At 56.9% G+C, this 12,212-nt stretch overlaps 1 protein-coding gene across 1 annotated transcript; it reads right to left on the reverse strand.

The window, feature by feature from the left end:
• Positions 1–2,564: 2,564 nt before the first annotated feature.
• Cd248 (CD248 molecule) lies at positions 2,565–5,343 on the reverse strand. Its single transcript, XM_087205375.1, has one exon. The coding sequence runs from the start codon at positions 5,301–5,303 to the stop codon at positions 2,775–2,777; it is 2,529 nt and encodes an 842-aa protein (XP_087061501.1). The 5' UTR covers positions 5,304–5,343; the 3' UTR covers positions 2,565–2,774.
• Positions 5,344–12,212: the final 6,869 nt, after the last annotated feature.

A 12,212-nucleotide genomic window follows, 5' to 3' on the forward strand; every position in this document is an offset into this window, starting at 1 on the left:
GAGTCCTCCCTGTGGCTGTAAATCTGTGGTGCCACCGGCAGGTGGCACTGGAGGCCTATTCATGAGCACTATCTGCCCCGCTCACCTAGGTTTAGAGAACCTGGGATCTGAATGAGCAGGCATCGTGAGTAGAGGAAGGAGAGGGTACTAGGGCTGAGTTTACAGCATCCTGGTCAGAGAAGAGGGGCTAAGAAGACTAGCGGATCTAGGCACACACTGAAGGCGGTAAAGGACGTAGGCCTAGAGTGGGCGGGAAATATAAATATGAGCGGGGTTCTGCACTAGCAGGAGGCAGAGCCTGGAGGAAGGGTTGGGTTTTGTTCTCTGCTTGGGCTCTGCTTGCCGGCAGTCTAAACAAGAGGATTCTCTAGGTGGGCAGGATTTAAAGGCCTATAGGGGCGGGACTTGCAGGCGGGGCCAGGAGGTGGGGCTCGTGTAGGTGAGCCGCTTCCTCCGTGTGAATTGTTATCCATGTGTGGGCGGGGTTCTTCCCCTGTGTGAGTTGTAGCTAGGGGCGGAGCCTGCAGCAGAGCTTGAGGGGAATTTCTCAGGTTCGCTAGAGGGCGGAGTTTGTGTCTCTCCTGCACAGAGTTAATGATTCTGCAAGATGCAAGATTCCGTGCAGAGTCGAAGGCTCTGTAAAGGGGCGGAGTTTGCAGTTCTGTTAGGCGGGGCACATAACTGCCTGTGAATTGTTAAACTCTGGACGGAGTTCATACCTCTGCGAGGCCGGCCTAATCACTGTAAGAGCCCAGGGGAAGGGGCGGGGCTTATGGGTTGGGCGAGGGGGAACTGGGCGGGGCTGAGATGACAGAAGGGCGGGGCAATAGCGCTGTAGGAATCTGAGCTGGCAGGGAGTGAGGCTTGTGACTTTGGTGGGCGGGGCCTCTGGAGCGCTCCCAAGGGGACTTTGCAGTGGGTGGGCGTGGCTAGTAGCTCCGAGAGGCCAATCAGGTAGCGAGCGCCTGAGTCCGGGCCCGTGCTTGGTTGGAGGGGGCCTGGGAGTGGGGGGGCCCTGGGAGTGGCCGGCGGGGCCTGAGACACAGCTCTCTGTTGGGCGGAGCCGGGCCTGGTGCCGGCTGGGGCTCTGCCCTGGGAGGCGGTCTGTTTAGGCCCGCACGCAGCTCCGCATCTGGTGCTCATTACCGGATGACAAAGAGCCGGCTCTGGGCCCCCTTCCCCACTCCCATCCCCCTCCGACTGCAGTGCCTTTAACTCCTTCCTGCCCTCGCGGCGCTCTGGAGGCTCAGCCTGGGGTCCTGGGAGGGAGCTTCAGAGTTTCCCGTTCAGCTGATTTTCTCATTCCCTAAACTGAGTCCGCACCTCTTTCCCAGACTAAGGCATCGGGGCACTCCGCGACCCCCACTTCCATCCAGCAAGCCTGCCCCTCGGCTTCTCGGAGGTTAAAGCTCAGCAGGATCTGGCAGGGGCGTCTGGTTTGAGTTAGGGGAACGTGAGAGCAGCGACCATGGGCGGTGCGTAGCGTTCCCTCCGCCCCCTCCGCCACCTCCCGGTTCGTCCCCAGCTCTGGCCCCTCCTCTCCTGCTCCCCTTGGGGCTCAACCTCTGGGCCTAGGGTGACACAGGGCTCCAGGTAGGGAAGGGTCGTTGAACCGCCTCTCCTCGTCTGCCCCTGTAGTGGCGGCGTCTCTGCCCCTTCCTAATTAGAGGTCTCGAGAGGTGGAAACTAAAAAATTATAGAGGCGGTGTTAACCGGCGCCTCCCTCGTCCAGATCCCGCCTCCTCCGCCCAGGCAACGAGCCCAGGACGAAGGAGTTTACCCCACACACTGTAATCTTCCTGCTGTGATTTCTAACCCGGGCCCCCTCCTCCAGATCCTGGGACTTCTCAGCTTTGAGCAGCCCGAGCCCTCGCTGGCGTGTGTTCTCTCTGACCCCGCACCATCTTCACCCCGAACGAAGAAGTATGCAGTGTGGCCCTGAGCCGGTTGCTTTGCTCCAGAGTCTGCCCGGGAGATGGACCTGGGCTCTCTTGAGTTCCTGTTTTCTCCACCTCAGCCTCCTGGGCTCTGATTTCTGCCCCCTCCCTAGAGCAAGAGGGAGGAACGCCTCCCAGAGCACCTACAATCCAGAGAGGGGGGCAGCATCCTTAGGTGACCTGAGCCCCAGCCCCCAACTTCTGGGCAGCCTGCCAGGATGGGAAGGGATGTTCTAAAGAAAGTTCAGGGGAACTCACCCCCTAGATGCCCCCTTTATCCCCCCAAATCAGCAGCCCCAGAGCCTATTTTTGACCCCTAAACCCCAATTTTACTGTGCATCAGCAGAAGCCCTAATCCCTAAATCCTTCTCTAGTTTCAGCCTTGCCTTCCTGGAGTTTTGGCAAAAAGAGGAACAAATATGCTAAATCTCAGATTCTTGGGTTTGCTGTGTGACCATGCCCTAGGCTCTGCCCTCTCTGGTCTCCTGCTTCCCTGAGAATCCCTGAAACATACCCTCCATTAAGGGATCTTACCTTACCTAGAGAAAATGAAAGAAGATCCATTCTGTTTTTCTTAATCTTCCCAGACCCTCCCTTCTGGCATCAATGAGGGTCAGGCACTTCGGCTGAGGTTGGCACCCCATTCATTTATTGGAGAAGACCCCAGCACCCAACCCCTGAGGTCCTGGTGGCCTTGGTGTATCCTCTGTCATGAGTGCAGGATCCAGGGAGCAGGAGGCCCTCTGTCCAGGTGGGCAGCCCCATAGGTCCCTGGTGCAGCCTCAGCTATGTGTCCAGCCATGTCCCTTCCCCCTACCGCAGGGGCATCTTGCCCTGTCACACGCTTGTTCTGCAGGTCTGTACCCCTGTGAAGCTGCCCCTGGAGGGCATGGGTTCTGTTTGGCCTTTGCTCCCAGCATGGGTGACCCAGTGGTAGCAGTCAGTGATGCGCTTATTGGGCACATGGGGGCCACAGCGGGTGCAGTACACGATGCCCAGTGCAAGGAGGACCACCAAGAAGACGCATGTCGGGACCAGAAGTGCCACCAGCAGCCACCGGTCATCCCTCTGGCTTTGACTTGCTAGACCAGCCTCTGCCAGAGCTGTTGGAACTGCTGTAGGGACCAATTTGGAAGTGGGACCACCTTCCCTTGGGACTTGGGGAGCTTTGGAATGGGGATGTGTAGGGCTGACACGTGAGGTCTGGTTAGCTGGGCTTTGAGGGGACAGAGGAGTAGGGAGGGCTGTGAGCTGAGTAGCAGCAGGCACAGGGGCCTGATGGGCAGGGGTGTGAGGTGACCCAGAGGTAGTGGGCAGGGTGTGCCGGACAGTTGGGGTAAAAGAAAGCTGGGGGTCTTGGGTCCTGATGGCTGTGACATCTCTGAACAGAGGGGGTTGATGGGCGCTTGGGGTGGTGTCCAGAGGGGCAGGATTAGCTGGGATTCCAGACAGATGAGTGGTGGTCTGAGTGTCTGCCACCTGAGGGTCTGGAAACATGGGAGACTGGTGGGGAGGGAAGAAGTGGGGATATTTGGGTGAGGTAATAGGGGGCTGGTGGGCAGGGGGCTGTGCTGGGGGATTGACAGAGATAACTTGGGGCTGGTGGGCAGAAGGGAGATCTGGATAGTTGGCCTCAATCACAGGGTTCTGGTGATAAGGAAGTATAGCTGGGTACATGGCGGGGATCATGGGGTGCCGATGGGCAGGGCTCGGGGGTGGGTGTGTGGCAGAGATAATAGGGTTCTGGTGGGCAGAAGACAGGGTGGGGTACACGAAAGAGAGCACAGGCGGTCTATGGGGAGAGCTCAGGGGTGGGTGTGGGGGCGTCTGGCGGACAGAGGGGAGTGTGGGGTGCATGGCAGAGAGCACAGGGTGTCTATGGGGAGGGTTCAGGGGTGGGTATGCAGCAGAGATAATAGGGGTCTGGCGGGCAGAATGCAGTGTGGGGCGTGTGGCAGAGACTACCACAGGCTGAGTGTCAGAGATCACTGAGGAGTGGTAGGGGACCCTGGGGGCACTGAGTGGGGGTGGCCAAGTGGGCTCCAGATGGGGTCTCCTTGGCTCTTGCTCTCCTGGGAAGCTGGGTCTGTAAACCAAGCCAATGTCCGGTGGCTGCGTGGGTTCCATCCACAGGATCCCAGGGTCCTCTGTCCAGCCACCATCAAAGACCCAGTCCTCGTCCTTCTCCTCCTCCTCCTCCTCCTCCTCCTCCTCCTCCTCCTCCTCCTCCTCCTCCTCCTCTTCTTCCTCCCCATCATCCAGCAACTCATCTACAAGGTCCTGGGAGGCCCTGGCGCCCACGGCACCTGTGGCGATACAGTTGGAGCCATCCTCCTTGAGCTCGTGACCCTCACTGCAATAGCACTCGAAGCCACCAACATAGTTGACACACATCTGCTGGCACACACCAGGGATCTGGCACTCATCTGTGTCCACGCAGCGGTGTGGCTCATCCTCAGCTGGTCGGAAGCCCAGGAGGCAATGGCAGCTGTAGCCCTGTGGCCCCCCAGGCTCACACTGCTGCTCACATGGGGCTTGGGCACAAGGGTCCTCACAGCTGCGCCCATCTGCCGCCAACTGGAAGCCTTCAGTGCAGTGGCAGGACACCTGACCATTCATGTCCTCCACACATTCATGTTCGCAGCCCCCGTTGTCCGGGCCACAGCCAGTCCCCAGGCACAAGGGCCCAGCCTGGGACCAGCCCACACCTCCTTCAGGCTGCTTTATGCAGAGCAGAGAGGCTCCCCTGCCAGCCTGGCACTGCACGGCAGCCACGGAGCCGAAGGGCAGCCACTCAAACTCCGTGGAGACCAGGTGGAAGGGCGTGGTGTAGACAGTGGGGCTGGCCTGGCCCACGTCGTCCGGCAATGCTGGGCAGGCACCCTCGAAGCCAAACTGGCACAGGTAACCATCGATAGGCAGTGTGCATGAGCCCTCGTGCCAGCGATGGGCATGACTGGCCTCCAGGGCCACACAGCGCTGGGCCATGCAGGACCCTGCCATGGCTTGCTGGGCCCAGTTGGTGAAGGCTGTGTCCTGGTCTCCGGTGGTCCATGTGAAGCCACGAAGTGGGCGCTGCAGCTGGCACTGCCGTGCCTGTCGCTGCAGTCCGATCCACAGCAGCTTGTCTTTCGGGCCAGTGCCCACCAGGCTGTCCACACGCTGGGCCTCCTCGGGTGTCCGGGGTGTGGCCAGGTTACCCCCCAGTTCACGGCAGGCCCGCCAGGCTTCTAGGAAGGTGCGGGATTCCGGGTAGAGCACATAGCAGCTGTTGGGGCCACAGGTAGCGTGCGGCTCAGTGGGCCAGGAGGCCTGGCCCAGTGTGGGCACTGCGGCCGCCCAGGCCAGCAGCAGGCGCAGCAGCATCACGACGCCCCCCGACTGGCCCAGCCCGGGCTTGCGGCTGCTCTTGACAGGGGGAGGGGCCGATGGGGCCTCCGGCAGGCGGGCTGGGGGCGGGCCTAGGCCAGGCTCAGGCCTTGTAAGGAGTGGGCTGGGGCGGCTGCCAGCTCCCGCTCCCGCTCCCCCAGGGCCACAGGAGCAGGAAGCAGTGGGGTGGGGGGTGCTTGGGTGGTGGAGGAGGGAGGAGGTGAAGTACACCGGCTGCCCCAGGCCCCACAGAGCTGGGAGTCAGAGAGGCAGAAACTGCTGCCTGGTGAGACAGGACGCTCTGAACCCCAGCACACTGCAGTCCGGGCTCAGTTCCTCCAGCTAAGCTCACTTTCCCGACACTCACAGACACTCAAATCTGGACCCACAACCTTGCGCCACGTCTGTTTCCCAGCACACTTACATGTGCATGCTCCCCTCCCCAACCCCGGGGTAGGCTCATGCTCCTGGCCACCCTGCGTGCCTGGGCTTCGACCTGCCAAGCCAGCCCTTCACCTTACCTTGCCCAAGCAACCCTGTGATCCCTGTCCCCCAGTGCACATCAGCCCAGCACCCCGTACCCTAGAGGTACTCCTTCCAAGATGGTGTGGCAATCCACTTGGCTGAACAGCTGACCTGTTCAGGCCCTGAGGGGCTGATGACCCCAACCCAGACCCCCTCTCCCTACCCTGTTCTCTATTCCTGAGTCCCTTCTTCAAGTCACCCCACTCCCCAGAGTTCTGCCTCCCGCTGGGCAGGAAGAGAGGGTGTGAGGGCTGCCTTTTCTTCACCCCTCCTCAGCTGGGGACCCTGGGAACCTGGGCTTGGAGGGAGAGAAGGCAGCCCCCAAACAGGAAATGCCTCTCTGGGCTCCTGCTGCAGGAGGGCAGAGTGTGTGTGTGTTAGGGGGCTGGGGAGGCTGTTCTCAGGGGGCAGGGCTGGTTGTGAGGGGACTGGTGCAAGGCCATTTATGGGCACTGGACACAGTGACCCATTGACATGTGTGTGACACAGGCTTCATGTTGTGGAGCCTCCCTGCCCCCAGAGGCTGCTGCATAGGCCCGGTCAGACCTCCTTCTGCCCTCCTCCCAGGCCTCTGAAGGCAGTGTACTGAGCCTGTCACCCAGGATGGTCCCAAGGAGGTGGTTGAAGATTAACTCATACTTACAGCTGTATCACATTTTTTTTATGTCTTTCTGATTGATTGATTGATTGATTGATTGAGATGAGTTTTTGCTATGTGGTCTAGGTTGGCCCCAGACTCCTGGGCCCAACCAGTCCTCCTATCTACCCCAGCCTCTTTAAGAGTTGGAACCATAGGCATGTGACACTGGCTGACCTATTATATTCTTCTTCTTTTTTTTTTTTGGTACCAAGGACTGAACTCAGGACCTTGAGCTTGCCAGACAGGTGCTGTGCTGCTGAGCTAAATCTTGGGCCCCCATTATATTCTTAGTAGATGTTTGAGCCAGGGATGAGGCAGTGGAGGAGAGGTTCTAGCACTCAGGACACTGCCCTGGTACAGCTTCTCAGTCTGCCTCTTATCTGCTGTGTGACTTCGGGCAAGTCACTGACCCTTTCTAAGCCTCCATTTTTCTTATGTACATGGGAATAATGTGTCCAGGTCTTTTAGCTCAGTGTGGGTAGTGTGGCACAGCACAAAGGGCTTTTCAGCTATGGAGCATGAGGCCAATGTCCCTTAATCTTCTGAGTATGGGGGGAGCAGACTGGCCTTTACTAACTACCTTTCAGTACCCAGACTAGCCCGGCACACCCAGCCAGGGATTATGCAATCCCTGCTGTATGCCCAGAAATTCAAAGTCTATGCCTGTGAAGCACATCTACTCACTCCTCTTCATAGGAGATTCATAGGAGAGGAAAGTTAGTAATCACAGTCTACCCTGCCATTGGTGGAGACCCAAAACCTTAAGTTCATCCTTGACTCCTCTCTTTCTCTCACACCCCAAGTCCAGGCTCTCTGCAAGTCCTCTTGGCTTCATTTTCAGAATCAACTCAGTACCTGACTGCTTCTCACCACCTTCTTTGCCACCCACTCTTGGCCCATGCCACTGGCATCTCCCATCTAGAGTCTTACAACCATACACACACACACACACACACACACACACACACACACACACACAACACGCCCCTCACCTTCTCTGCTTTGCCAAAGAGTTGCTCTTTTGAGCTCACTATGTAGCCCAGCCTGGCCTCAAACCCACAAACTCAAACTCTCATTGATCCTCCTGTTTCAGCCTCCCAGAGTACCAGAATTACAGCAATGCACCACCATGCCTGGCAGAGGGATGCTCATAAAACCTAGGTCTGTTCGGGTCAGTCTTTCGCTCAGAGGTCCCCATCTTGCTCAGAGGAAAAGTCAAAGTCTTTGCCATGTGACCTGGCTCCAAACTACTCATCCCACCCCCTCCCTCTCACTCCCTCTGCTCCAGCCACTCTGGGCTCCTCACTGGTCCCCAGCTTGCTGGGCACACTGCCTCCAGACTTTCACCTGGCAGCACCCCTGCCTGGAGCACAGTCTTCAATCTCCAAATGCTCAGCTTTTTCCTTTGCTTTCCTCCAGTTGGTCTCAGGTCAAGTGTCAGGGTCTCCAGTCCCTGCCCCCAGCTACTCTGCCATCCCCCAGGGACTCCCTGCCCCACATCTTGCCCCATTTCCCCTCTGCACTCTGACTCTCTGACATGGTATAGACTTACTTGTTGTTTCCTTATGGCCTGAATCCTCCTGGCCAGCTTCTCAGCCTCCACCAGTGCTGGACATTTGTTGTTGTAAGGTCTGTGTGATACCTGGAGGTCCTTACCAGTATTTCTGGCCTCTGTTTAGATGTTGGTAGTTGGGACAATCAAAAATGTCCCCAGACATTGCCAAATGTTAAATGCCAACATCACCTTCAGGGGGGAACTTCTGCCCTTGGAGACTGTGAGGGGGAGACTGTGGGTTCCGTGATAGGGTCATGGTCCTGTTCCTTACTGTAGCCCGAGCCTAGAAAGCTCCTAGACCATAGACACTGCTCATTAAAGGTTTGTTGAATGACTGAATGAGGTTCAGGTGAGTGTTTAAGGAGATGCAGGGAGAGCAGGGTTTCTGCCTGTAGTAAAGCCCACTTGCTCCCCATACTTTTTGGCTACTCCCTTGAAGTCAGCCCTCCTAGACCTGGGAGGTCTCTTGAAATCAGCGAGTCGTTTTGCAGTTAGGGACTCTGAGGCCCAGTGAGTATCAGAGCAAGTCAGTGGCAGGGCTCAGACTAGAACCAAAGTTTCCTGACTCTTATTCCAGTTCCTTTTTGCTGCAGGCCCCTGCAGCATCCTTTGAGCTGAGACTGGGAGTAAGACATGATAAGAAATAAAGAAGGGAGGAAGGAGACACAGCTGGATAAAGGTCTTGAGGTAGGAGGTCAAGAAGAGGTGGGCCTAGAGGGATGGAGAGGACAGGAGACAAGAGCAGAAAGGGAGAAGCAGCCTGCTTTGTGAGGCCACGAAGCTGCCCCTGAAAGCCACGACTCTGCTGTGGCAGCATGGGAAGAGCCAGGATGAGAGCTCCATGGATGGTTTTTGGTAGGTGGAGGAGACCTGAGGCCAGGACCCGTCAGGAGGCTGTTGCAATTGTCTGGGAAAGAGGAGGGAGCTGGCTGCAGAGCAGGGCAGCAGGGCGGGCCGGGCTGGGGGAGGCAGCCTTGGGAGGCTCCTTATGGGCGGCCCTGAGCCTGGTCCAAGGGTGTGGTGAGCCCAGTCATGATTCGGGCAATGGCCAGTGCTGGGGTGTCTTAGAGCAGGGCTTCAGGGTATCTGACAAAGTGGGCAGGTCAGATCAGAGGTTAGGACCCCAGCTTCAGTGCTGGTGAGGGTTTAGGGAGCAGAGAAGGGAAGCAGGAGGAGGAGGAAGAGGAGGAGGAGGGTCAAAGGCCAGATTCTTGATGGACCTGCTGGGCCTCCTTGCAAATGGAGGGAAGTCTGAGTAGGACAGTGGCTAGGGGCAGACGGGGCATCTCTGCTCCCAGCAAGGCCAAATGGATCAAGAATGAGTCTTGGAGGTGCACATGGGTGCCCAGCTTGGGAGTGTGCCTAGTGCTCGCTTGCCTCCCCCAATGGTGCAGAGGTAGGGAAAGGCTAGGTCAGAACTTTCTGCCCTGGTCAGGAAGATGGAGGACACAGTGAGAACAATCTCAGGGGTCTGGGTATGAGGAGCACAAAAGGGGATGGTTGGGATGTTCCTTTCCCAGCTGGTCTGGTTGAGCCTGAGTCATCTTGAGTTACTGAAAGCACAAAGAAATGCTAATTTATGCAATAAATACATGGAGGGTGGGTGAATGGATATACACTTTTTTCCCCCTTTTCTTTTGGTATGGGGATTGAACTTGGGGACCTTGTGCTTGCAAAGCAGGTGGTGGAAACACTGAGCTAAATCCCTGGCCCCTTTCCCTTGTTTTTTTTCCCTTGTTTTTTGAGACAGGGCCTCGCTGTGCCATTCGGGCTGACATTGAACCACTATGTAGCTCAAGTTGGCCTCAAACTTGTGGCAGTTCTCCTGCCTCAGCCTCCTGAGAGTTGGGATTACAGGCGTGTGGCACTACACCCAGCTCTAAGTGGATATATAGATGGTTGCCTGGGCTCATGGGAGATGCATAAATGGGAGATGGATAGATGAATGCTTGGGTGCCTGGGCCAGTGCATCAATGGATGGATGGATGAGTGGATGGATAGAAGAATGGTTAGGAGGAAGGGTGGGTGATAGACAGGTGAGCGATGGTTAGATGGATGGGTGTAGGAATGCATAAGTGAAAGGATGTATGGGTATGGTGTTTAGATGCTTGGTGATACAGGGTACAGGCAGAAGTGGTAGGCCCTGATTCATGATGAGCGGACACCATGAGGAGTCCACGCTCAGAATGAACCTCTATGTCTCTGCAGAGGTGCAACCCAGGAAGGCAGGACAGCTTGGGCTGCCACCCCACCACAGGGATCAGTGTGATGCTCCCTTGTCACCACAAAGCTATGTTCTCTTCTGGGGCCTGAGGTCAACGTGTCTCCTTGTCTGGGGAGGTGGGTGGCATTGAACCTTTCAAGCTCAGGATGCCAGGCTCAGCTCACATCAAGAGTCAGATTCTGGGGTTCCTTGCTCTGATCATGGTCCAATAAGGCAAGCTCACCTCAAGAGGGGCATGAAAACAGAAGCCCACAGCCCCAGGAGAAGCCTTGTCTTGCAGCTAAGAGGCAGCTGGTGCTTTCGGGTAGAGTATGGGCCTATGGGGGAGAGGAGGGTGGCCTGCAGCGGGGCTGGCCCTGAGCAGGCCCCATGGAGCAGCTGGGGTGGGAGAGTCGGGTGTGATTGGGGGGCGCCCCCAGGCCGGTGTTCTGGAAAGCCTTGGCACTCCCAGGGCTGCTGAGCCAGCGCATTGCTTTGTGTACAAATCACCTCCTTTCCCTTCATTGTTCCCATCCCCCACAGCCCTCCATGTCCCCCACGGCCCTCCATGTCTAAATTCTTCCCAAACCAGCCCAGCCTCAGGCTGTCTGAGGACAGGCTGATTTGGTGGTGGGAAGGCCTGGAGGAGGGAGGTGGGCAGGAGTAGGGGAGGGAAGGAAGCTCACACAGCCCCCAGCCCAGTGTTCCTGCCATTCCCTGTGTGCTTTTGGATGCGGGAGCCCTGTGGCGAGGGGCCGTGCATGGGGGCAGAAGGCATGGGAAAGGCAGGCTTGGGAAGGGGTCCAGGAGGAAAGGGTGCTGGCCCTCCTCAGCGCCCCTCAAAGTAAAGGATTCTGCCAGCTGGAGGGGCTAAGGGTAGGGTGGTGCCTTTGCCATGGAGAGAGATCCTGTGTGTGTTTGTGGGTACACAGCAGTGTGCACATGGGTGTGCGCGTGTGTGTGTCCTAGTAAGGCTACACCTGCACCCATAGCTGTGAGAATGAAGCATTTGACTGCCCCTGATTGCCCAATTTGGGCCCAGCTGGGAGCCAAGTTCTCTTTCCTGGCAGATGCCTGAACTGAACATCTGGACACATTTGCCCTCAAGAAAAGGAATATTAGCCATGCATGGTGGCAGATGCCTATAACCATAGCCTCTGAGAGGCTATGGCAGGACGATTGTAAGTTTGAGCCCAGCCCGAGCAATTTAGCAACTTGGGGAGACCCTGTTTCAAAATAAAAAAAAAAAAGGACTGGGGATGTAGCTCAGTGTACCAAATCTGGGTTCAGTTTCCAATATCACAAGGAAAGAGAGAGAGAGAGAGAGGAAGAAGAAGAAGAGGAGGAGGAAAGGAGGGAGGAGAAAAGAGAGTAAAGAAAAGAAACAAAGAAAGGAAATTTTATCCCAGCACTTGAGAGGCTGAGGCAGGAGGACCTGGAGTTCAATGTCAGCCTAGGCTATACAATGAGACTTTGTCTCAAAAAAAAAAAAAAAAAGAAAAGAAAAGAAAAAACAAAAGGGAAATCCTGGAGCCCATGTCAAACTGCAAGGGCCTAGGCTTGCCCTCTGTGCAGATAGCCCTTCCCAAGGATGAGATGGCCTTAGATGTGCAAGGGGCCCCTGTGTGAGTGGACCCTGTACCTAAGACCTGCCACCTAGGGGGACCAATTCATCCCAGTTTGCCGAGGACTAGAATTCTGGTTTCAGCACTGGAAGTCCTACATCCCGGGAAAGCTTTAGGCCTGAGCAAAGGAGACAGATGGCTGTCGGGCCACAGGGGAGCCTCTTTCCGCCACACCCCTCCCCAGCTACCTCAGTCCCAGCGCCCCTCAACTTTCTCTGAGGGCTCTTACTTTCCCTTCCCTGCTCTTTCTGTCAACGCCTCTTCCTCCTGCCCCCTCAATGTCCCCAGGGATCTCTGCATCGCCTGGCTTTCCTGCTGACAGCAAAGTCTTTCTCCTTGTCCTCGCTCTCTTGCTGTC

This window comes from Heterocephalus glaber, unplaced genomic scaffold, assembly GCF_053883595.1.
Source record: "Heterocephalus glaber isolate CG9 unplaced genomic scaffold, H.glaber_assembly_v1.0 deba00000594, whole genome shotgun sequence".
Lineage (NCBI taxonomy): Eukaryota > Metazoa > Chordata > Mammalia > Rodentia > Bathyergidae > Heterocephalus > Heterocephalus glaber.

What these genes read in the sequence shown, in the direction of transcription:
- Cd248 (XM_087205375.1), bottom strand. Translation starts at nt 5,303, where the DNA reads ATGCTGCTGCGCCTGCTGCTGGCCTGGGCGGCCGCAGTGCCCACACTG.